This window comes from Lithobates pipiens, unplaced genomic scaffold, assembly GCF_037356315.1.
Source record: "Lithobates pipiens isolate NorthernLeopardFrog02 unplaced genomic scaffold, aLitPip1_a1.2 Scaffold_18, whole genome shotgun sequence".
In the NCBI taxonomy this organism is placed as follows: domain Eukaryota; kingdom Metazoa; phylum Chordata; class Amphibia; order Anura; family Ranidae; genus Lithobates; species Lithobates pipiens.
Window position 1 is genome coordinate 525,014,787 of NW_027507758.1, and position 26,020 is coordinate 525,040,806.

At 42.3% G+C, this 26,020-nt stretch overlaps 1 protein-coding gene across 1 annotated transcript in view; it reads right to left on the minus strand.

Annotated features, from left to right (window-relative positions):
- The window catches only part of NOL10 (nucleolar protein 10), a gene marked incomplete in the record, with an annotated part of 98,108 nt that overhangs the window by 20,452 nt on the left and 51,636 nt on the right, over window positions 1-26,020 (minus strand). The window contains 3 exon segments of the mRNA XM_077488783.1: window positions 21,333-21,580; window positions 22,682-22,855; window positions 25,191-25,277. Of these exon segments, the coding sequence (XP_077344909.1) occupies window positions 21,333-21,580; window positions 22,682-22,855; window positions 25,191-25,277 (509 nt within the window).

The following is a 26,020-nucleotide window of genomic DNA, read 5'->3' on the forward strand; positions in this document are numbered from 1 at the left end:
CGTGTTCTCCCGGCAGGGACAACACCCCGCACCCCACCCAGGAGAAAAAAACAGCTCCACCGTATGCCTTCCACCATCAACAGTGACTAGGTTGGGGGTGAATCAAGCGATTTTCTTTCCTGCAACAATGAGAGTTTCTTACTTTGTCTCAGAATAAAGAACAGACTGTCATTGGTGTCACGTGGCCGTGCTAACCAATGGCCAGGAGCACTTGCAAAAATAATGCTTCTACACAGCTTCCAGGGCTGTGTACGAATGTTTCAAATGGATGGAGATGCACTCCAGCTACCATGGACAGCACGGCAGCGAATTATATTACACAGGACAGATAAGTGCACAGGGGACGCTGCAGTACGGTGGGTCTTAATGGTGCCTGGTGCCAACAGTGAATGGTCCAACAAAAGCCCAGGTGCCAGGACACAAGTTCTAGTCACCATGGTGACATGGCGCCTGAGATTTGTCGAGCCCCGATGTAAACCCTAAGGTTTCTTTGAACACTGCTGTTTAACAATGCAGTGTTTTTGGGTATACAGGCGTTTTCCTTTTACTGATGTAGCTGCAGATCATGGTTTAAAAAAAAATAATAATAAAAATACAGAACTCTGCATTGCCAGTCAATATCTTACACGCTTATGGCTGCATTCTGGGAGCTAGAGTTTATTATGCATGCATACGTGCAAATTTATGCACAATTACATGCAAAATAAAAACATAACTGCCAGGAATGATAATGTTCAACCATCAGTTTATTGTGCACGTTTTCTAACAATCAACACCTCCTATTCACTCTTCGTAATAATTAAAGCCTTTTGTTATATCTGAGAAGTGCAAATAATATTTAATGATCTTTGCCTGCACTTTATCAGTGAGCATTGCTCCCAGCTATCTCTGAACTACACATCTCCCTCTATATTACAGAAGAGGAGGTGAGAGGAGGTGTTCTGTAGTTCTAACACCTCCTGTCCTAGAGTGACAACACTGCCCCTCCATAGATACAATACAATGAGTGAGCATTGTCATCCCAGGACTAGAAGTATGCCACAGGCAGAATCCCCAGGTGAAAATAAAAGACCCAATAAGGTTTATTTTGAGTTTACTAAAAAGTCACCATGTTTTGGGTGACGACGGCAAAATTCAAGGTGAAAAGGTGTACGATTTGTATCATAATGAAGACAGAGGTGGACCAGATTATTCATCTAAAGTCCAAAATGGTGCACTGACTGCGTATTTCACTTGGCTGAATATTCCTCTTTACGTTCGAGTGTGAACTGATCAGCGTCACTACTGGTCTGGATTATAAACCTCACATGAATAATTTCCTGTTCTGGGAAGACTCAGACTATGAGTGCCGTCGCAGAAAGCCAGAACTATGCAGGGCCCCACACTACTCAACAATGATAAACAATACAAAAACTAAGTGTGGCCATACATGGCCCAATTAATGCAATCAATGTGAGCTCTTCTGGCACCAATATGGCAACAGTTACTAGTGCTGCAACAGTCGGGCCACCTAAAAAACACAATACAAATTATATCTGCACACACATATGGATATATTTTCCTAACTGTCAAAGCATTATAAGCACAGGCAACTATAACTCTGTCCCTTGTGAAGGTTATCCAATGGAGTCCATGCAGCCCTTGCACCAATAGTCTAATGGAGGCCAGCTGCTGAATATAAAAGGGATGACAGCATCTCTTTAAGCAGTTTCAGACATTTCATAGAAACATAGAACACTGACAGCAGAAAGATCACCAAGCGCTCCATCAAGTCTGCATGTTTACCGTTACCAGATTTGTCCGATAGACCGATGGTTATCCCAGAGATGTTTAAGTTCAACTGTTGATTGGCTCACTACCTCTGCTGGGAGTCTGTTCCAAGCATAAACTACTCTTAACAAAACAATTTTTAAGGTTACTCTTAAAAATTTATTCTCTCCTGCTAGCTTGAATTGTACATACAGCCTCATGTTCAAAGTAGAACTATGGCCTCCCATTAAAAAGGAGGAGTACAGCCAAAGCTCTTTTGGCTATACTTCTCTTGTGGGTCACAGGAGTGCAGATCATTCTGCACTCCTGTGGCCCATTTTCAGCTGACAGTGGGCAGAAATCCGCTGTCTGCTGAGGTCACAGAGCCGGTCCAGGCTTGGGCAAGATCCTGACACTGAGGTCGGGATCTGCCCACATGAATGGAACGGCACTTGGCTCAGCCTCTCAGTGAGCTGCTGGGAGACTGAGCCGGTCACTCCCACCCCCTCCACAGCCCAGCTCTCCAGTGAGCAAGGAGGGGGCAGAGCAGAGAGCCGGTGACTGACAGCAGATACAGAACTGAGCGATCTGCTGTGTTCGAGCTGGTGGGGGACCGATGCTGCATCCACCTAGGTAAGTATGATTAATAAAAAACAAAAACACATACTTCTCTTTTAAAGCAATACTGTATGTGCTGTAGCACATAATTATAAGTGCATCTGCATTTAAAGTTCTTTCTTAGTCTCACTGCAAAGTCCCACAATTAAGTTTTAATACCTTTTGATCCTGCCGGTGAAGTTCACCTAATGCAGCTTCCTATGACGATGTGATAACAATGCTGCATTGCTCCGGAATTCAGAGCAGAGTTGCCACTCTTATGTAGGCTGTACCTGATTACAATACAATGAGAAGAGGTGATGTTGAAGTTGTGGCTATCATTAGTCACTGCCGATTTACTCCTTTAGCATATCAAACAGCATCTGACCACACTTAGTCCTGCCTACTGCTATCTGGAGTGGCAGCACTGCCTCCGAGGGCTCATTCAAATGGGCGCTGGGACCAGTTCCCCTGTGCTGATCTACCTTTGCTACGTGTGCCGCCAGCTTGGAGCTGTGTGCAGGCAGCTCATAGAAGTGGATGCAGACGCAGCAGCTGAAGAAATACAGCTGCATGTCAAAATTTGATATGTGGTCAAGATCTGAAACAGACACTGTGCATTCAGATCTGTTTACCTGCATGTCAGATTTTGACATGAGACTGTGTCCATGCAACTGCTGTATCTGCATTTACTTCTTCAGGCTGCCTGTACACAGTGCTGAGGTGCATGCACACAGAGCAAAGGATGGGTCTCAGCGCCCATCTGAATGAGCCCCAATACTAAAACTCCCCCAGTGTGAGCTGCAGTGCCTGGGAGGGGGGCATGTAAGACACAGCCTAGGAAGGTAATGGACGCTTTAAAATAAATATATATATATATATATATATGAGGCTTGTGCATCACATAGTAATTGTATTTTGTATTTTTACTCTACCTCTACTACATTTACTACTACCTCTTTGGCAGCCATGATTCACAGTGAATCAAACACAGGTTCAATCTGACTGCATGGGAAAATGGAATGTCATTCATGAATCTGAACATTGCAGCTTCCATATGGGGCGTCTCCTACATTGCCTTGAAAAAGTGTTCACACCCCTGGAAATTTTCTAAATTTTGTCATATTATAACCAAAATTGTAAATGTATAAATTATGTGATAGACCAACACAAAGTTTCACATAATTGTGAAGTGGCAGGAAAATGATAAATGTCTAAGATTTTTTTTTTTACAAATAAATATGGACTGAAAAGTGTGGCATGCATTAGTATTCAGCCCCCTTTACTCCCCAACTAAAATATAGTGGAACCAATCACCTTCAGAAGTCACCTAATTAGTTAAAAAAAAGTCCACCTGCGTGTAATTTAATAACAGTATAAAGACAGCTGTTATGTGAAGCCCTCAGAGGTTTGTTAGAAAACCTTAGTGAACCAAACAGCATCATGAAGGCCAAAGAACACACCAGAAAGGTCAGGGATAAAGTTGAGAAGTTTAAAGTATGGTTAGGTTATAAAAAATTCAATCCATCATCCAAAATGGAAAGGGTATTGCACAACTGCAAACCTACCAACACATGGCCATCCACCTAAACTGACAGGCCTGGCAACAGAGATCCACAGCTCAGGTGAGAGAATCTGTCCACAGGACAACTATTAGAAGAAAGAAAGCCATAAGAATTCCTGTTAGCAGTTTGGGGGACACAGCAAACATGTGGAAGAAGGTACTCTGGTCAGATGGGACCAAAATTGAACTTTTTGACCTAAAGTAAATAGCTATGTGTGGCAGAAAACCAACACTGCACACCACCCCCACTGTGAAGCATGGTGGTGGCAGCATCATGTCGTAGGGATGCTTTTCTTCAGCAGGGACAGGGAAGCTGGTCAGAGTTGATGGATGGAGCCAAATACTGGGCAATCTTAGAAGAAAACCTGTTAAGACCCGAGACAGGGGTGGAGGTTCACCTGTCCAGCAGGACAAGGACCCTAAACTTACAGTCAGAGCTACAATGGAATGGTTTACAGTATCTCACAAAAGTGAGGCAAGACATTTGTCTTTGTACTCCTCATCTGGTTGCCTCCACACACACACTTGACAGCATCTGAACCAAATAAGTTATCTTGGTCTCATCAGACCACAAGACATGGTTCCAGTAATCCATGTCCTTAGTCTGCTTGTCTTCAGCAAACTGTGGGCTTTCTTGTGCATCATCTTTAGAAGAAGCTTTCTTCTGGGATGACAGCCATGCAGACCAATTTGATGCAGTGTACGGTCTGAGCACTGACAGGCTGATCCCCCCTCACCCCTTCAACCTCTGCAGCACTCACACGTCTATTTCCGAAAGACAACTTCAGGATATGATGCTGAGTATGTACACTCAACTTCTTTGGTCGACCATGGCGAGGTGTGAATGCAGCTTAACAAGTCACATGACACTGGGGAAGGAAAATGGGTAATTGGGCACAATTTGAACATTTTAACTTAGGTGTATACACACTTTTGTTGCCAGCGGTTTAAACATTAATGGCTGGGTGTTGAGTTATTTTGAGGGGACAGCAAGTTTACACTATTATACAAGCTGTACACTCACTACTTTACATTGTAGCAACGTGTAATTTCTTCAGTGTTGTCACATGAAAAGATATAATAAAATATTTACAAAAATGGGAGGGGTGTACTCACTTTTGTGAGAAACTGTAGATCAAAGCATATTCATGTGTTAGAATGGCCCAGCCAAATCCAGACCTCAATCCAATTGAGAATCTGTGGCAAGACTTGAAAATTTCTGTTCACGAATGCTCACCATCCAATCTGATAGATCTTGAGCTATCTTGCAAAGAAGAACGGGCAAAAATGTCACTCTCTAGATGTGCAAAGCTGGTAGAGACATCCCCAAAAGGACTTGCAGCTGTAATTGCAGTGAAAGGCGGTTCTACAGAGTATTTACTCAGGGGGGCTGAATACAAACGCACGCCAAACTTTCCAGATTTTTGTAAAAACATTTGAAAACCATTCATCATTTTCCTTCCACTTCACAATTATGTGCCACTTTATCATATAAAAGCCTAATAAAATACATTTATCATTTTGGTTGTAACATGAAACGTTGAGAAATGCCAAGGGGTATGGACACTTTTCCAAGGCACTATATAGGCATACGGTTTGGTGCCATTTTCTGCATAAAGAGGCAGACTTCGGTTTGTTTGACTGCGTTTTTTTTTTTTTTTTTTTACTAGAAAAAGGATAACTTTCAAAGCTACAGTGGCAAAATGACCCAATTCCACAAGGGATCAGAAAGCACAAAACAAAAACTGTAAAATATACTACTCATAGCAGTCACTAAAGATAAATGCTATGGATTGTTGCCCTTGTTCTGTGCCTTACTAAAAAAGACAAACTGTTGATGAGCCAAAGCTTGGTTTTCCATGGTATCAGACAGACCTGCACTATAAATATTCGAAAGCCCTACCGCTTTTGTAGAACAATTGGTTTGATTAGACTTTCTGCCCTAAGCTCTGACTTTCTTGTTAAATCCTTTTACAAACATCTTCTGTGTTCTCATTAGCCTGGGAGCTTAGCATGGCAGGAGATCAGTCGCGGGCACAGGCTGGCAGACGGGAGCCCTCCTTGATAAGAATGTGGCTGCAGATCAGGTGTTCTTCGCTGTTATCACTTGTGACATTAAACGAATGAAAACTTGGACGGTGTCAATTACCCACCATATAGAGCAACTGCATTAAACAAAATATAGTTTAAGACGTTTCAGCAACTTGAAAGCAAATCAAGTTTTAAGATAATGAAGGCAATCTAATACCAGGACAAAAAAACAAAAAAAAACAGTTGGCCTTGCAGATCATTCATGCAATGGTCACCAAGAATCTCAGTCATGACAAGTGTGCAGCCTTGTCATACTGCCTTTGCAGCATAACCAATTGACTTCTGGAAAATTTACATCCCTTCATGGCCAGGCCATTTTTTATCTATACAGTACTGTGTTACTTTGACAACTGTGTGGTTATGAAACTCTGTACATAAATTACATTTACGTCCTGTCTTTCCCAAAAATAGAGCTTTCTTTAGTTTTTTGTGCTATTAAAAAAATAGCTGGAAGGGGGTATCATCTAGGGCAGGGGTTGACAAAGTTTTTTTTTTTTGTTTTTTTAAGAGTGGTATGGATTGTCAGCTCCCGGGGTAAGGCCACTCATTTTCACCCCCTATCCCTAACTCACAATGGAGCACCCAGTCAATAACTCCATTGAAACGCTGTTACATCAGGGTTATGGGCTGACCAGAAAGAGTAAGGCTGGCAACAGATGGAACTGGCTGGCACTGGTTGCCACTGGCAGGCACGTGGAACTGCCAGATGGCATTGGCAGGTGACACTGGTTGGCATTGGCAGGCGACACTGGTTTGGAACTGGCAGGTGGCACTATTGGCACTGATTGGCAGGTGGCACTGGTTTGGAAGTGGCAGGTGGCCCTGGTTGGTGATGGCAGGTGGCCCTGGTTGGCGGTGGCACTAGTTGTCACTGGCAGATGGCACCGATTGGCGGTGGCACTGGTTGGTGTTGGCAGGTGGCACTGGCTGGCACGTGGAACTGCCAGATGGCATTGGCAGGTGACACTGGCATTGGCAGGTGACACTGGTTTGGAACTGGCAGGTGGCACTATTGGCACTGGCAGGTGGCCCTGATTGGCAGGTGGCACTGGTTTGGAAGTGGCAGGTGGCCCTGGTTGGCGGTGGCACTAGTCACTGGCAGATGGCACTGATTGGTGGTGGCACTAGTTGGCACTGGCGGTGGCACTGGCAGGTGGCACTGATTGGCGGTGGCAGGTGACACTGGTTGGCACTGGCAGGTGGCATTGATTGGCGGTGGCACTCGACACTGGCAGGTGGCACTGACTGATGGTGGCACTGGCAGGTGGCACCGATTGGCACTAGCAGGTGGCACTGGTAGGTGGTTGAAGGTGGAATTGATTGGCGGTGGCACTCGGCACGAGCAGGTGCCACTGATTGGTGGTGGCACTGACACTGGCAGGTGGCACTGATTGGCGGTGGCAGGTGGCACTGGCAGGTTTCACACGGAGCACTCTGTTACTGAAATGTAACAGAGGAGCTGTCAGATTTGAGCTTGATGTCAGGGTGGGCGGGACCCGGCCGGGTGGGCGGGACTCAGCAGCTATCAAACTCCAGCCAACGATTGGGCTGCTTAAGAAAAGGGGCGGGGCCACATACACATAGCGGCCCGCCCAGATCCCATTGGCTGGTGTTTGATAGCTGCTGGGTCCCGCCCACCCCGAAAATCAAGCTGAAATCTGACAGATTCTCCTCTCTCCCTTGCTTGTCAGTTTCACACACTTAGCGTGGTGCCGCTGAGTGTGGAGGAGGGAGGATGACGGCAGTCAGTGTTAATGCTGCTGCATGTCTGCGCCATCAATAGTGAGTGGGCTGGTGGCAGCTTAGGCACCAGGTTGCGATTTCTGGTCGCATTGGCGACCTGGCGCCTGGGGTTTGTCGAGCCCTGATCTAGGGTGATCAAAGTGTTAAATGCGTGCCCTTTCCAGTGTTTGCATGTACACAGTGAGGTGTTTTTACTAAGGGATGTGCTGGATTTTATTTGCGGCTTTGCAGGGAAACAAAATCCAGCACAACCATATGGACAGGATGGAGCTCTGCAATGTTTACATAGGCAAAGCTCCATCCCGTGTCTCTCTCCGATGATCAGCGGGTTTCAGGCGGACATCCGTTAGCTGGCATCCACTGATCGGCTTCTGCTGTGACTAATCACAGCATAAGAACCACCCTTTATGCAAAGTGCAGAATCACACACACATATACACATATTATATATCTATACACATACACACCCACACGGGATTATGCACAGAGCAGCCACCCTGTAGCGGTAAATCTGCTATAGGGCAGCCGTGAACTGGTTAAAAGGTGATAAAAATTGGCTCAACTGCCTGTTATTTCACCCACTAATCAATGCAGTAATACATTCATTACAACCACAGGCTGGATCTCAGGTGGTAACCAAGTTGACATGCACAGCTACAGCAGAGAAAAGTCAGGTCACTAACCTAAATATGTTGTCTGGTTGGGTGTGTGCAAATCTCAGGAATGGATGAGTAGAAATACAATTCTTTTTCCAGGTAAAGCATCTCTAATATAAGAATTAATCTTTTACCTGGACTTTATTTTTTATAATGGTGGTCAGAATCTCAGCCAAACCTTTAAAGCTAAAAATAAGGAACTATATCAAGATGGCTGTCTTTTGCATCTGCTGTGTATCATCAATATGTCTTTTCCTCACTTTTATTTAAACAGTCCAAATTTGCATTAAAAATACAAGAAGTGGCAAAACAAAAGACTATTTTTGTCAGCCTTTATTAACAACCCCCAAGGTTGTCTTCTGCCTTGTATACTTCTAAGGTCTGCACTGCAGACTATGTCCTGTCCTCCTTTGGCCATGCGTCTCCTCAGTGGTATCACCTTGTTTTCCCCCTCTTAATCATTTATGAAATGCTTTTTGTCATAACAAATTCCTGCTCCCCTCGCTAATTCTCCCTACGAGAATGAATTTCAGCAACGGGACGCACATCCGCTCTCTTCCTGCCCGATTCCAGATCACTCAGACATCATTCATCACAAGTGAAAGCACAAAGAGCACACTCTGTCTGCTTGTCCTGCTGCCGAATAACAAGTGCTAGGCTCAGCCAAGACCTGCCATCATCAAAAAAAATAAAAAATAAAAGGGTTAGGACGCCTCTAACTCATGCATCTGCTCTGGTCGGGTGCTGGAGGGTTTTCCACGGCATATTCGCTTTCTGGGAAAATGTGCCAGATTTGGGCACAGTAGTTTTGGGTAATAAAATTGATCACCTTTTCTCCAATACCAACTTAGCAGCAGCTAAATGCAAAAGGTGATCAGTCACAACCAATTGACACAGCATTCACTAGAGCCTTTTTATTTTGGAGGAGGAAGAGGCCTTGATATAAAACATTCAGGTCTCTGGAAACCCCTGACCAGAATTACTACATCCAAAGAAAGCCTCTTAATTTGTGGCCAATGGAAAGAATGCTCCTCAAACGATTACTGATTTCAGTGGTAATGTACCCGAGAGTCTTATTGCTCAAGGAACCTTCCCATCAACATCTGGGGAACTTTAGGAGTTCTAAAAAACCTGTGTTGAGAAAGGCTGCTTTAGAGAGATCCTAACTAGGTGTGACCAGCAACCTGGAGATTGTTTTTTTAATATATGTAGAGATGGGCTCAAGCATGTTTGGCATCCTAGTCCCAGCCCACCTGCGGATCCCGCCAGGAAGCCTACACTGCACACTACTAATCACAGGCAGTGAGGCATTTCCTGGGCACAGACCAGGGACTAGGATTCTGAACACACCTGAGCCCATCTCTAATTATATGATATACGACCAAAAATATTGTGTCGAAGACTAGCTGTCAAATCCATTGGCGTTTCTGGTGGTGATCACCTTTCATAAGTTTGATTATGGCTGAAGAAGGGGACATATAAATGGGAAACAAGGAGTATCAAACTTTTAAAGCAGAACTAAACTGCATCTGAGCACCAAAAGCACAATTAATTGATTTTTAACCACTTCCTGCCCAGTCTACTGCAAAATGACAGTGGGGAGGGAGTTTCATCATTCAAGGTAGACATCATGAGACTTCCTCTTGGAACATGGCCATGCTCTGTCACCAGCGGTGTCCACAGGACACTGCCAATGACAGATCACTTTACCAGCCCGCTGCCAGCAGATCACATGACAGTTGTAAACATAGGATGGCTTTTGTTCATGACATCCATTGCGTACAATTGTGTTGCTAGCTGTGGTGATAGTGATCACATGATACAGACAGGGCCAATCACAGCCATAGACATGACTATATATCAATTTTTGTACTCTACAGAGTGAGGTAATATATCCCTGAAGAAGAGATTGTTTAGAAAAAGCTTGAAGTGGTTTGGATACCCTCTGGCTAAATAAAACTCGCAGTCAAAGTTATATGATTGTTGGGTTTTAAAGACCAGCAATTGGGAATACCATGTTTAACAAATATTGATATATGCAACACACACCTGCCTACAATGTTTTATGAATTTTGTATGTCTTGAATGACACTTTGATACTATTTTATTGAAAGAAATTTCTTGATCTTGAAATAAGAAACATTTTTTTTTAGATTTTAACTTGAAAAATATTGTATGGTTGCCTTAAAAATCCAATTTCAGAGGTTTACAACTTGTGTATTCTGTACAATGGAGGGATGATGGCAACTGCACCCTCAGTCACAAAGGCTTTGCTTTTTCTTTATTTTCTCGAACAGAGCAATGATATGAATCCAACCTGAAAGTTTAAGGTATCTTTGTGCATCTCTGGACAATATTCAAGAGCCTATCATCAAACCTATCAACATACTGTATATCTATAACTACACATCCCTGTATAGCCTGCAGACAGACAAGCACATACATTTACTAATGTTCACAAAACAATGGCACAAATCATATATCTGTCAGAAAGGAAAGGTTCAAAGCTTGCCAGTGTTTTATGAATCACTCTTAACATATTGTTGCTTTCTGATACCGTAGAGTAATGACGACGACACACCCCCATGTACAGTATTGCATGGAAAGGTTAGTAATCAGCAAAGCCGTGTAAGCAATTTGGAGCTGTATCTCTGCATAACGCACTCATTTGTTCCCCCATCTGCCCTTTCTTGATAATTATTTCTGCATCAACAAATGACCTACATTTTAACAATAACGCAACATACTCGCGCCCGATCTCAGTGCTTTTAACAGTCGGCCAAATAATATTTTTTTGAGAGCAGCAATTTTAGCCATTTGGGTCAAATGATTTACAACCTGAAAACTTTCACTTGGCCATTAAACAAGAAATAAAAAGGAAAACAAGGTCAGGATGTTCCAACGGAACTAAACAAACTGAAGGTGCAGGACGTGGAAACTTTCCACAAAGATAAAGCGTGATCTGAGAGGCCTTAAACATTGTTAAAGGTTTTCAGATCAACTTATCAATCCTACAGCAAGGAGCTGAACATGTACCATTACTTTTCTCATATTTACAACATATACTATAACTGCTAAAATGTGCCAGTACAGGCACAGAGAAGATTAGGTGTTGTGATCAGATCAATTTATATTTCTTATTCCCCTGACTTCTCTGCCAAGAACAATCGTACAACCATCAACCCATCCCCACATGTCAGGGTACTAGGTGTTATCCTGGACTCTGAACTCTCCTTTCGGCCCCAAATCCAATCACTGTCCAAAGCTTGCTACCTCAACCTCCGAAACATCTCCAAAATATGTCCCTTCCTAACCAATGAAACCACAAAGCTACTGATACACTCCCTGGTTATCTCTTGCCTCAACAACTGCAACTCCCTCCTCAATGGCTTATCTTTAAATAGGCAATCGCCTATTAAGTCCACTGTGAATGCTGCTGCCAGACGCATCCACCTTACAAACCGCTCAGCGTCTGCTACCCCTCTCTGCCAATCCCTCCATTGGCTGCCACTCACACAATGAATAAAATTCAAAATAATAAAAATAACCTACAAATCCATCCCTAACTTGGCCCCCAACTACATCACTAACCTAGTCTCAAAATGCCAACCAAATTGTCATCTTTGTTCCTCCCAAGACCTCCTGCTCCCTCGTCACCTCCTCCCATACTCACCTCCAGGACCTCTCCCATCCCTTTGGAATTCCCTTCTCCCAATCTGTCTGTCTATCTACAACTCTATCCACTTTTAAGCGATCCCTAAGAAATTATAATCTTCAGAGATGCCCATCCTGCATCCACCTAACAACTGTACTTCCTTCATCAGCTCATCCTCCACAGTTGTATCACTTGACCTTCTCTTCTAGATTGTAAGCTCTAACGAGCAAGGCACTCTGGTTCCTCCAGTATTGAATTGTACTGTAACTGTACTGTTTTCTCTAACGTCGTAAAGTGCTGCGTAAACTGTTGGCACTATATCAATACTGTATAATAATAATAATAATAAAGTCCACTGTCACAGAATGGTTATCATATAGACACCATTAGCAGAGCTACACATTTCTGAAGTAGTCCCACTCTCTCCTCACTGTCTGTAATTGACAACAGTGGGAGTCAATGGCTCCTGTTGCTGTCTCTGAGCCAATGCGGAGAGAGAGCCCACAGTGCTGGATCTGGATTCAGATCTGGCTCAGGTACATACATGGGGGCGGAAAGTGGGAGCCAATGGCTCCTGTTGCTGTCTCTGAGCCAATGCAGAGAGAAAGCCCACAGTGCTGGATCTGGATCCAGATCTGGCTCAGGCACATACATGGGGGCGGAAAGGAGAAATTGTGTTTATTTTTTGTTTACCTTACAGTAGAACTTAGGCCAAACTTTTTTTTCTCATTTTGGATAAAGGAAAGGAGAGTCATAACCCCTGTCAGTTTATTTTTTGCCATCTGTGTCCCACTGCAGAAATTTCCCTTCACTGCCTGTCCCATAGCCAAAACAGGAGGTGAGAGCAAATCCTAGTATATTGAAGGGAATCTCTTGGGGACCCCCGCCCCAGGTCACAAGCATTAGTGTCTCCGTTGAAAGATTTCCCCTCTATTACTTTTCTGGGGACAACCCAAAATTTGGGATTTTCATTAACTTTCACTTTTAATGATAAGGGTAAACAGGACAAATAGAGAGGGTGAATCTCCCTAACGGGGGACACACACCGCAATAGAACCTGACATAGGTTCTACTCCATCTCTACCATATCCAATATAAAAAAAAAAAAAAAGTTTTGCCTTTAGTTGTACTTTAATACATAGAATGCATTAGGGTAAGCACGGTCCTTTGTGGATCATAAGATACAATAGTCCAAGTTGCTGGTTAGAGTTCTGGGCTTGACCGCTATGTTCTATTTATGGTGTTTGTTTTTCCCCTTGCATGCTTGCTCAGGGAATTGTATTTATATGTCCCATATTGCTGTATTCCATGTCAACTTTGCTTACCGATTGCTCTGTACACTGTCTTTTTGATGATTGTCAAGAGAAAAAGATTGAACGTAAAATGCATTAGGGTAAAAAACATCCTAGCTTTACAACCACTTTAACAGCGGACTATTTCCTTTAACCGAAACAGTTTACAATGCTTTTCATATATATATATATATATAAAAAAAAAAAAAAAAAAAAGACAAAAATGGTTTTGGCACACTTTAAAATATTTCCTTGAGAGCACCAACATGCAGTGACATACCCAACCAAAAATCTTCTATACAGTTCACAGATGTCAGCTGTCACTGTCCGATCTATAGAGATGAATGACTAGTCAGCAAATTTGCCAGCTGTACAGTAAACCACAGACAGCACAGTGTGGACTGTCAAATATCTACGGCTGATTGCAAAACATGCTGCCAATTATAATGTGCATTACAAAAAGAAAATTTCTTATATTTGAAAAGCTGATGTAATCACTAGATTAAGCCATACAATCGAACTAAAAATTTCTAAGCAATCCTGGAACTTTAATCTGCAGATGACAGGAATTCAGGAGGGGATACTACTGCCTCCTGAATGCCTGTTTTTCTCTTGTAGTGGACAGTTTTAATGGAAATACTGCATTGTACAGTAACTTCAAGCCTAGCGTTTGGCTTCTGGTTAGAACACTGTTGCTGCACTGCAAAACATCAAGGTCGTGACCTGTACACCCTCATTCGGGAGGCGATAAAAAAAAAACCCTCACCCAATCACAACTATAAACTAAGCCCTAGTATGCGCCTTCTCCTAAACATCATGCTGGCAGCACATCATACAAAGTACAGAGCAAAGTTCTGCAAAAATACCTGGTTGATCTCTATCGCCACCTTCTGTCCACGTCCTGAATGCAGCAAGGGATTTTGCAGAACAGTGTTGGCAACGCTGCACATGCTCAGTTTTCATTGAGTTTCTATCCTGAACATTTTCTCCCCATCACATCTGAGCAGTCTATATGACTATAGAGTCACACATGTGGGTGTATACACAGTGGGAAATGGCAGCCCACTCCCTCCCTCCTCCCCACTAACCAGCTAAAACACAATGGGGGCATGTAGATTAATGGAGGAATCACCTCCCTCTTATTCTAAAACACAGGCTAGAGGGGCGTGATTGGCAGAAATCTGCCCACACCATCTTCTTGCTAAAAAATATATATATATATATATATATATATATATATATATATATACTGTACATTTCATTTAAAATATATATTTGTATGACAATAACAGTTTATTGATTTTTTTTTGTTCTCTATATTCCAAAGGCAGTTTTTTGTTTTTTTTAATTTGTGACCAGCAGCAGAGGATTACAAACGCCTCATGCCTATGTTTTCCTAGAGACAGGCTGCGAGAATGCTGGGTCATGTGACAGCTGTATATCCATTAAGAAAAAGGTACTTGGATGTTTTTTTTTATTAAAATAATTACCATCATCCACATACAGAAACAGAAGGGATAAAATAAATTAAACAGTGTGAGTTTAGTATCACTTTAAATTCAGATTTTTGCAGGTCTGAATGACAGTACTGCATCATAAAAAAAGTTTTATTTAGTTCATAATAAGGTTCGTTTACATGTCCAGGTACTACATTGTTTATTAAAAAGCGCCTCCCATTAATTAAAAAAGCTGCAGGTGGAACAGAAAAATCAAACATTTTAAATGCTTGCTAGCTTTGTTTTTTAACATTCCTTAAAGTGGTTGCAAACCCTTACAACACACTTTGACCTACAGGTAAGCCTAGATTAAGGCTTACCTGTAGGTCCAAGAAATATCTCCTAAACCTGCCGCGGTCAACGGCGATATGCTGTGAGTGGCGGCTCCCATGCGCATACGTGACGTCATTGCGGCTTTGCCGAATGACAGCGGCGGAGCAGCGAGACCCACCGAGAAGATGGATGCGGCGGACTACAGGGGACAGCGGTGACTTTGCTGGCTCCTGTGTCAGGTAAGTGACACATAATGGGCTACTATGCTATGCTATGCATAATAGTCCATTATGCTTTACCTTTGCAGGCAATGAAAGGGTTTACTTCCTCTTTAAATTACACTTTTCCTCACTTGCTGACTTTGCTTGAAAATTGAACTAATTCAGAAGAGTCAAAACTAGCAAAGCCCCTCCATCCTTGGACATCATGGCCCCCTTCTCTTCTGGGACCATCTAATCTCCTTGCAGTTTCAGTTCCTCAGCGCCTTCCTTCACTTACCTACAAAACCTTTTATGTAGCTACCTGAGAAAAAGCAAAGGGGAAAACTATAGACCAGCAGTTGTCAATTTATGTGCTTAAAGAGGAAGTAAACACTGTCCCCTGTAGTCCGGCTCATCCATCTTTTCGGTGGGTCTCGCTGCTCCGCCGCTGTCATTCTGCAAAGCCGCCACTCCCGCGCATGCGGACGGGAGCCGCCACGCGCGGCATATCGCCGTTGACGGGTGCCGCGCTCAGTGCGTCTGTGTGCCGTAGACAGCGGTGCCTGTCTTTCGGCAAATATCTCCTAAACCGTGTAGGTTTACATGATATTTCTTGGACCTACAGGTAAGCCTTAATCTAGGCTTACCTGTAGGTCAAAGTGTGTTGTAAGGGTTTACAACCACTTTAAGGGGGCCTCAAATGCCACCACTAAAGCGTGCAGATGATGTTCAGTATATGTAATGCTGGAGTGGACTGTCGGAAAACAGAAGAAAAGAGGGTCATTAGATAGTGAGGAAATGCTAAATTTTTGGTTGGGGATATGCTGCAGAAGACGACACAAAAGTAGGAACATGTTACATGAGGCTAGTAGAGATCAATGCTAATACCCTAATTAATGTTCCCACTACAGACTGCTGAGGTCCAAGAGCCACACATCACCCGCATGTTGGGCACCAGGACTATAGAGTTTCACTTAAGTCTGTTGAAATCACCTCAAAATGGGGTTGTAGAGCAACAATCTCAGGACTTTTAGATGTCTACACAAGGGAGGCTGGCCTTTACATGTAAACAATGTGCATAAAATGTTTAATGCGCATATAATTCTATAATGGTTGTTAAAATGAATGGTTTTGAACAGACAGGTTTTTTTTTTTTAAATGCAGAAGAGACATACTATGTTTCTTTTGTATTAAAGTTTCTTACCCACCCGTCCACAACATACAATTTTGGCATCTGCCGAGATGAATGAATTCCCACACATGCACAAAAGTGATGCCATCTCAGCCCAGCCAATCAAAGTGGCCGAAGAATGTTACCCAGAAAAATACTGGCCAGTGATCATAAGATCGTTAACCAGAAAAATACTGGCCAAAGATCATTACCTTGAAAAATACCGGCCAAAGATCGAAAGATTGTTACCCAGAAAAATACCGGCCAAAGATCATTACCTTGAAAAATACCGGCCAAAGATCGAAAGATTGTTACCCAGAAAAATACCGGCCAAAGATTGAAATATTGTTACCCAGAAAAATACCGGCCAAAGATTGGTACGTCAATCAAAAACTAACAATTCTGGGTGAACTGACCCTTTAAGACATTACGGAACACATGAAATCTATTTCATACATTATATATGAAGTGAAGTGTACTAAATCTAAAAATGAGGAAATTGAAAAGACACAATCATGCCACTTAGATGTTCGTAGAACTAATTTACTTCCTCCCACATTAAAAAGCAATGAGTACTAGCAGAAGCCATGCTGCAGAGGAGGAACAGGATGATGTGTCTTCTGAAAAGCTGACTGACTATCTTTGTACTTGAAGACAATTTAATCAATGAATAGAATTTTTTTGTAAGTGACTTGTTGACATTCAAATGCTAGCAGGTTGTTCTGTAATAAGATGGTAGAAGGGCAAATTACTTGTAATACTTCAAGGGCAACTCAGAGTCTAAATTAAAATTCCACGAAAAAATAAAAATCCTTATTTGCCTGGAAAGCCTAATGCTGTAGCAGAAAAAAATAGATCATGGCTCTAAGCATTTCTTTTGTAATCAAGCAGAAAATTCCAAATTATACCTGCGTGCTGACGTAAACACCAATCCTAGGATAACCAGAGATGTTCCTTAGTTAATTTAAATTTATTACATATAATATATATATAAATAAATAAATATACATACACACACACACACACACACACACACACACACACACACACACACACACACACACAGAGATTGATAGAACTAATTAAGCAGATTCCAGTCTTCCAAGCAATCCCCTTTTTATGGTGCAGGGAAAGGTAGAGCAGGTTATCTTCCAGATAAGGGAAGGGAAAGAACCAGCTCAGACACTACCACTATCAGCACTAACATTCCACATACTTTTTCAAAACCTTTTTACCTTAAAGTGATTGTAAAACTATTATAACAAGTTATACTTACATGCTCTGTGCAATGGTTTTGCACAGAGCTGCCTCAATCCTCCTCATCTTGGGCCCCTTGCTGGTGCTCCCACTGCCAAGTGCCCCCGTAGCAAGCTGCTTGCTATGGGGGCACTTGTGCATGCTCGCTCCTGAGCCCCTCTGTGTGTTCATAAGACACGCAGAGCAGGACTCGGCTTTGCCCCCTACTCATTGGCTGTGATTGACAGCAGCAAGAGTCAATGGCTCCTGTTGTGTATCTGAGCCAATAAAGAGGGAGAGAGCAGAGACAGCCTCAGTTGGCTCTCTGGCACATCACTGGATCGAAATCAGGCTTGGGTATGTATTTAGGGGGGGGGAAGCTGCATGCAGGTTTTTTACCTTACTACAAAGAATGCAGTAAGGCCCCATTCACACTTGTACGACTCGTGTAAAGTCGTGTGATTTGGAGTGCAACATTAGGGCAAATTTGGGTGGGTGTGACTTGTCCTTCTGCAAAATTTGTGTCTCCTTGTAATGCAATGAACCTCTCCATTTCCCCATCACTTCTGTTTGCTTGGAAGGAGCAGGGCACATTAGTTGTGGTCATGTGCACTTCTCTAAGCACGCTACAAATCTCATAGTCCATCTCGAGAACCAGCAAGAGAGGAGTAGCGCTCCTTCATAGTGGGACCATTGAGAATTAATGTAGCCACCCTCTAACAGGAAGTCGGATCACAGCAAAGCATGGGGAAAATAAAAACCTTATTTTAAATAGATGAGGCTAGGCTTGTGCATTTTAACGCGTTTTTCATGCGCACTCATTAAAGTATATGAAACCAAAACAATGTACTTTTGCACCAAAAAAGGACCTTTACTTTTTTCGCCAAGCACACATGGAAGAGAAAGGCACAGGTAAATAAGCCCCAAAGAAAATAGTTATAATGTTTTTGTTTAGCATTGTTCTGCACCAATGCCCATTAAAAAAAAAAAAAAAAAAAAAAAAAAAAAATCGCACAGGTGTGAATGGGAACATAAAGGTGGCTCAGAACATCCCAGGAGACCCCCCAACATGGATTTATAGAAATAGAGACCTCATGTAAGTCAGGGCTGCACCACTTGGTGCCCAAGGAACCCAAAACACAATTATGGATTCTAAATTAGAATAAATGGTGTAAATATCTGCCCAGAAGCCGGTGTCCTGTCCATAAACTAAACACTTTTTGTGGTCGGATATTTTTAACATCACTAGGTGATGAAAAAAATAAAATTAAAAAAAACTTCCCTTTTTATGTGTTAAATTGTTTCACAAATAAAAAGTAACCCAGTTTCTGAAAGCAAAAGGGAGACCGTACTGATGTCATTGCTGTGGAAACTAATGACCATTCCTATGTACTACCAAGCCCTGTTGACAGATAATCCTCCTTCCGCTCAGAAACCATAAAAAGCACAATACAGTCCTTAGGACAGAGCTTGTACTTTCCACCATTCTCTAACTTGACATCGATATCTGTTGATGATGTCACTGATCACATGACTTGACAGGCCCTGGGTAGGACTGCAAGATAAGCTCAGGTGCTAAAGATAAGTAGAAGTAAATGGGCTTTTCTGGGAAAAAGTCTAATGTGTCAGTCACTAAAGATCACAAGACCAATACTAATGATTTTATGTTGTTAATCAATAGATCTCTGATACAAGTTATGTGTGCATACAAAAGGTAAAGGTCGTGTTATCTCTGCAAATAAAGAGCTAATAATAAATGCAAGCCACAAAATCTAGAGGCCATGGAAGTTGTCTTCATTTAGAAGAAAGTTTTATGCACACAGAGCCCCATCCTTGTAGTTCACTAGAATGTAATAGTTGTCATCTCACTGTCATTGTCCTTGATCAGATTGCCTTCCAGCTTGCTGATGGTTCCCACCAATATCAGCCAAAACCATGTATTACCCAAAATGAGCTGAAAGGGTTTGTCATGCTCACTTGTGATTAAGACAGATGCGTTTATCAATGATGGAGATGGAGGAGGAGGAGGAGGGCTGCAAGGGTTTTACATTTTTTTAGCTTTAAACCAAGAACAAAAATATATTTTGCAGATCCCCAGTCCTTAGATGTGGTGGCCTCATCTGCTTTCTTTATTATTTTAACATGGTGATCCTGGTACTGACTCACTTCTTGTTCAATGACAACGCTCATTAATTGTACTGCATCCATGGAGGTAAATAGTTACCCTAGGCCACTTGCTTCAGGTTTGGACTATAGAACACCTACCCCTTTCTTTATGTGCATAATATGAGAGGATGGGGGTGTTATGTAGTCCCTCAGAGGAAAACATTGTTGGAAACTTCACTTTCTGATGTACTGTTTGATGATTACACATGATCCTTAAGCTGGCCAGAGATGCAGGAAAGAAAATCGCTCAATTCCACTATCAACACACAGTCAGTATTGATGGGGGAATCCCTCTCATGGAGCCATTGTGTTCTCCCAGTAGGGGGAGCCATCCCTGCCAAGAGAACACAGTGATTGCTGCTAGTGGATATAATAGCCACTGGGAATAATTGTATGTAAAATCTGACAGGCTGGTTGTACCATTGGCTCCCGCTACTGTCAATCACATCCAGTGAGCCAATGGGAAGAGAGGGGAGGCGGTGTTGAGCCGTGCTGTGTGTGAATGGATACACAAAGCAGTGGCTCCGCTCCACCTCCTCATTGGCTACTTGCTACAGTGACACTCGGCAGGATTGAGGGGCTAGGAGGACAGACATGATTGCTTTTTTCAAAACTGCCTTTAAATTCCACTTTAATGGATGCTGCCATTGCCCAACCCTCCATCTGAAAATACCAGTTCTATGGCCGCCATTCTGATGCTTTGACTTTAATGCTATCTCCGATGATAACACAGAACAAGTATAGAGGTGAGTAGGTCTGACACTCCTTAACAGCCTGCTTGTTCCAGGTGTGTAAAAAGCAGAGTCAGATAAAGCCAGTCTGTTTCAGATATAGGCCAGTAATGGCAGCCCCCTAACGTCTCTCATGACACTGTTATTTCAAAAAATATACCATAATATCAGATTTTACCCGCATGGGGTGCAGCTGGAGAATTCTGATCCTACGAATACAATCTGGCTGTGACAAGGTGGCTCTGGCCTATTCTTTTTAAAAATAATGTGCTACTTCAAAGACTAATTGCAGTTCATCAATCCCTCAAGAGAATTAAGCAAATTATTGCAGGGAAATGTCATCTCTTTAGGGCAGCAGGCTGCAGATAAGACTGCTCTAGTGTTGTTTCTTCAGCAGCATGACCAACAACCAGCACAGCAAGAGCTAAAGCTGAAGATGCCTTCTGATGCTTCTCATGTTGGTTAAGTTTCTACTTCTTTTAAAAGGATGCAGATGACTGAAAACCTCTGGATAGGTTACAGCTAGTATATAGTAGAATAAGTGGAAAAGCTATACTGCCCAAAGAGTAAAAGCCACAACAGGTGTAATCTCAAAAAGACTCTGCTACTAATTGGGTTATTTTAGGTCCACAAGTGCCAAGAATGGGTTTGTGGATGGAGAGGAAGACCGGAGATGACAGATGATTAGACAACGTCATATCCTCACACCTACCTCATCATCTTTTGCTTCTTGGCTGCATCCTGGAAACTGCGGAATTCCTCCCCTGCTTTTATCTCATAAAACTGAGGCTTGAGGGTCGTTTGTTGATCTTCAGTCTCCCTTTCCTGCCTCCTGACTTTTTCCTCTTGGCGTAGGAGCTTGCGCTGTTTCCTGACCTCTTCGACCCAGCCCTTTTCATCATCGGAAGATTCGGAGCTCTCTGCATCACTTGGTTTTCCTTCTGGCTCTTCCTCTTCTTCCTGGTGACAAAATTAGAAACCAATGACAACTATGCAAGTGGTTCCACACGCTTTAGACTATTTATATTCTAAATAGGACAGCGATATTAAAAAAAACCTCTTCCTAAGAGGAGGTAACACCTGCACCACACTTTTCTATGGATGTAAAAAAAAATAGCAACAGCGGCTACCAAACATGAACTGCCATACAAAACAGGAATTACGTTCAGTGTATGTGTAAACCCAATCTCTAAAATCTCATAAGCGTTAACATAGAAAAGTAACTTCAAAAGTAAGTTTCCATATTTTTAAGGCTGCAGCTTTCATTAAAATACTACTTCCTATTTCAGTTCCTGTCTTGTCACCCTGTTACATGTTCTCCCAATGGAGTCCACAAACAAGTGCTCCAGGAAAAAAAGTGTACAGGTCTAGTACACAGTCAAACAGTTTGTGCTACTATAAAGTATCTCAAGCCACTTGCATAAAGAATGCTAGCCCCTGATGGCGGCGGTCCCTTCTGACAAAACACGTTGGTGGAGCTTTGAGCATGCCAACGTCACACACTGCTGGTGGATTAAGACACAAGTGCACATGTGAGTTATAGGTCAGTTTTTAATGTGTTTTCAAATATTTTAATAAAAGGATAATGCACCAGCAGCAGTCTTCTTTGTCATCTATAGTTTGCCCTGTAGGAGCCTACTTCTATTGTCAAAAAGACAGGAGAATTCCAAGAGTAGCTGTATTGATCTTGTAAACGCTTACTGACCTCTCAAATGTTGTGAGGTCTGGCAATCCAGCAAGCTTTCACTTGGAGGTGACGGTGGTGGTCCCTTCATAGTAGATGTTTTCACCGGCACACAGTATTGGAGGCCACCAACTTCTTTGTGTATATGTGAAAACTCACCAGATTTGGATTGGTGGCTTGACTCCTATTGCTAAAATCTATCATTCATGGTGCACAGTTGTTACCATCAGGAGACACTGAAGTAGCATTGAAGCGATACTTTTGCCCAAACCTACATTTTCCTTTTTTTATTGACGGCTAGCACAACACAAAAAGTGAAGCGATATCAGGCATGCGAGTAAGATATAATATTTAAAAAAAAAGTCTCTGTACTGCACCTGATCCTTGACCTGCAACTCTGCCATTTCTTTCAGCTTCTTCTTCCTCTTCTGGCTGATCTTAGATACAAGAGGGTTCAGCAGCCGGAACTCCTCACTCTTCTCATCCACTTGGAAGGCTGGATCCTCAAACATGGCTTTAAATCTGTCATCGTTGAGTATGTTTGGCATTTTCTAGAGTAAATGATAAATGTTTAGTCATATCAAATCTGCTATTTTTTTTTAGGACTGGTCACAGAAACAGATGAGTGTTAGAAAAATTTCAGGCTTTCAGAACTGCTTCTCTCTCCATGCAAGTCTATGGGAGTATAAAAGCAAATTAAGTGTAGGTTAACCTCACATGAATACAGAAGTATCTCAAACTAATAAAAAGCACACTGTGTTTACCATTTGAAATCCAACAACAAAAGTCTTTAGCCGTACGTTGGAACGGTAGGTATCATATGACTGAACTTTAAGCTCTGCTCTCTTGGATCCTGAGTGTTGCCATGACATGCAATTGCGTTGACAGGAAACAAGTCACAATGCTGAAAAATCTGTGTAGCAGGATTTTTCTGAATTTGTCCTATAAGCATGACTATTGCTAGCATTGCCCTAACTGAGGATCTCCCATGCACTGTTTAGTTACAGTAGACCTTGCATGAAAATGCAGAGAATAACTGCAATAACTGTTTCATGGGACTGTTTGAGAGTCTCAGTTCTTACACAGCCATTCAATGCCATTCCTTACTGTTCCAATTTGTAAGAATGAACGAGCAAAGGAATTAGGTGGACTTTGCACAAAATCATCGAAAAGCTCACCAGGGCCCTGAAAAAATCAATACGAAGTGAAAATAATAATAATAAAAAAAAAAAAAATTACATACACCCCAGCTTCCTGCCATTTCTTGTAGGTGTGAGTAATGTTAGTAGGCCTCACCGCGGGAACCTGGGAAATCAAATCTGAGGACATCACAGCCCATTAGAAGAAACTAGCACTGTGCTGTGTAGCACACTCTTAAAGGATCCTACGAGAAGTGTCAATGATGTCACCTTCGCCTAGGACAAACTTGCAGGTAGTGCGCAGCACAAAGTATTTTTTACATTTTTCTTTCAACTAATTTTTTCTTTACTGGCTTTCACTGCAAATCAGGGGGTGGCTCCCCAGACAAGCAATATGAAAAATGAGATTTGAAAAAAGAAATCCCATGCAACAGTTGAATTATTGTTATATAGAATAATTCATTCTGAAGTTGGGGGATCCAAGCTACAGAGAAGTGTTGCTGCCTGGAATTTTATCACCAAAACATGAGACCTGGAGGAAGATGACAAGAGAATTTATGGATCACCTGTTTACAATTGTATCTTAAACTGAAGATGGGGTGGGGTTGTGTAAGGGATTCAAAAGAACTCCTTTAAAGTTCACAGGGTTAGGGGCGGCGCTTTACTGGAGGGGACTTTTTCAGTGGCCTCTCTGTAGGTCAAAAGTCACTAAAATACCCAATAAATATAGCTGCCTGAAAATGGAGATTGGTTCAGCTGTGACTCTGCAGCTAGTAGTGAAGTATCCTACAGCTACTCCTCATTCACAGTAAGGGTCAGGAAAACATAGCATCACATGTCCATCATGAGTTCCTTAAAGCGTATTTCCTTTCACTTTAAATTGTTAGCTTGGACCAAACTGGTTCAAACAAACCATTTCCTTCATTGTATGTGCTGCAGCTTCATACAGTACACTGTGCTGGGTTCTAGCTGTGAGACAGACTTCCTACCTCACAATCGGGAAAAAACAAAGATGGTCTGAGCAGCGCTCAGCCATTCATAGGCAGCTTTGTATTCTGTGAATGAATACAAAGCTTCCTCTGATTGGCCGAGTCAGAGATTGTAATGTCATCAGTCCACCTCTTCGCCTCAGCCAATCAGAGGAAGCTTTGCATTCATTCATAGAATACAAAGCTGCCTATGAATGGGTGAGCGTCACTCAGACGTCTCTCTTACTTTGTTCCGGGTGTGGGACAGGAAGTCTCTGTCTCACAGCTGGAATCCAGCACTATGTACTGTATGTAGCTGAAATATAAAAGTGGAAATCAGCTTTAAAGGTGAAGTAAAAGTAAAAAAAAAAAATAATCAGTGGATCACAGGTGCAATGCACAGGCTCTAGCAGACTGTTCCGCCAGCTCCCTGTCAGTACCGAGATACAAGCTTTCAGTTACTGAGATGGAGGAAATGTCAATAGACTACGGATGTAATTGCCACACTAGTATTCTATTGACTATTACAAGTCTGTGTCGCAGTACCAAATGGATCTTGTAGTTCATACGCAGATCTTTGTGAATAAATGATGTGCTGTGCGGGGGTCCACCAATTCTAAAATTTGTAGCAGCTGAGGGGGAGAAGGGGGTCGTTCTAGGGGTTGGAGGGATAGCGTAACAGGTTACATCTTAAATACAGATGAACGTGTTTCAAAAGGTGGCGTTAGCCTTCAACACTGCTGACCAACTCTGCCTGACCCATTCATGGTAACCCTTACCTTCTGTTTCTTCTTCTGCAATGGCCGCTCCTCCTCATCTTCTTCTAATAATTTAAGAGCCAGTTCCTTGTTCACCTTTGGTAGTTTCTAGAAAAGAAAGGGTACATATGTTACAGACTCTAAAGCAGCACCAGGCAGACATATCAAGTGCTTTTTTATTTTTTATTTTTTTGCCAAACCTCAGCTCACAAATTGCTCAGATAACAGCATCCACCGGGGTATAATAAAAGCATCACTGACATGTTTACACATTTTTGAAAGCCAAGACCACTTTACGCTGATTTTTGCAGCATTGGCTTAAAGCTAGTGAGGTGAAGCAAACAACTTCTACACAAAAGTAAATCACCTCATGCTATAGCCTATAGATTTACAATACAGGGGTGATGCAATTGCATCCTTAAGCCACATACAATCAGATCCAGAGAAAGGCTTCCTGTAAGTTGTGAATGTGAAGGTATAATGGAATAGAGAGGTGATAGAGAGGAAAGCAATCCCACACCTCAACCTCATGGTGCAAGTCCAGTCCACAATCTGGATAGGAGCCACTAGAACAGGAAACGGTTTGACTGCACTCACAGGTGTGACGCAAAAGTGAAGACTTTATTGAAGAGAAAAATTATCAGATATCGTAGATATCATGACATCAATGCAGACCTAGCAGAGATTTTTCACAAATTAAAATGTGCTTAGTCATAATCAGGCAGAGATTAACGCGTTTTATGAATTGACATTCGCTTAGTCATAATCTGTGCACTGCGTAGATGTGTACCGTGTAGGTGGCATGTGACAAACTGAATTCAACAATCCGTTATTTTCCTGTGGATTCATCT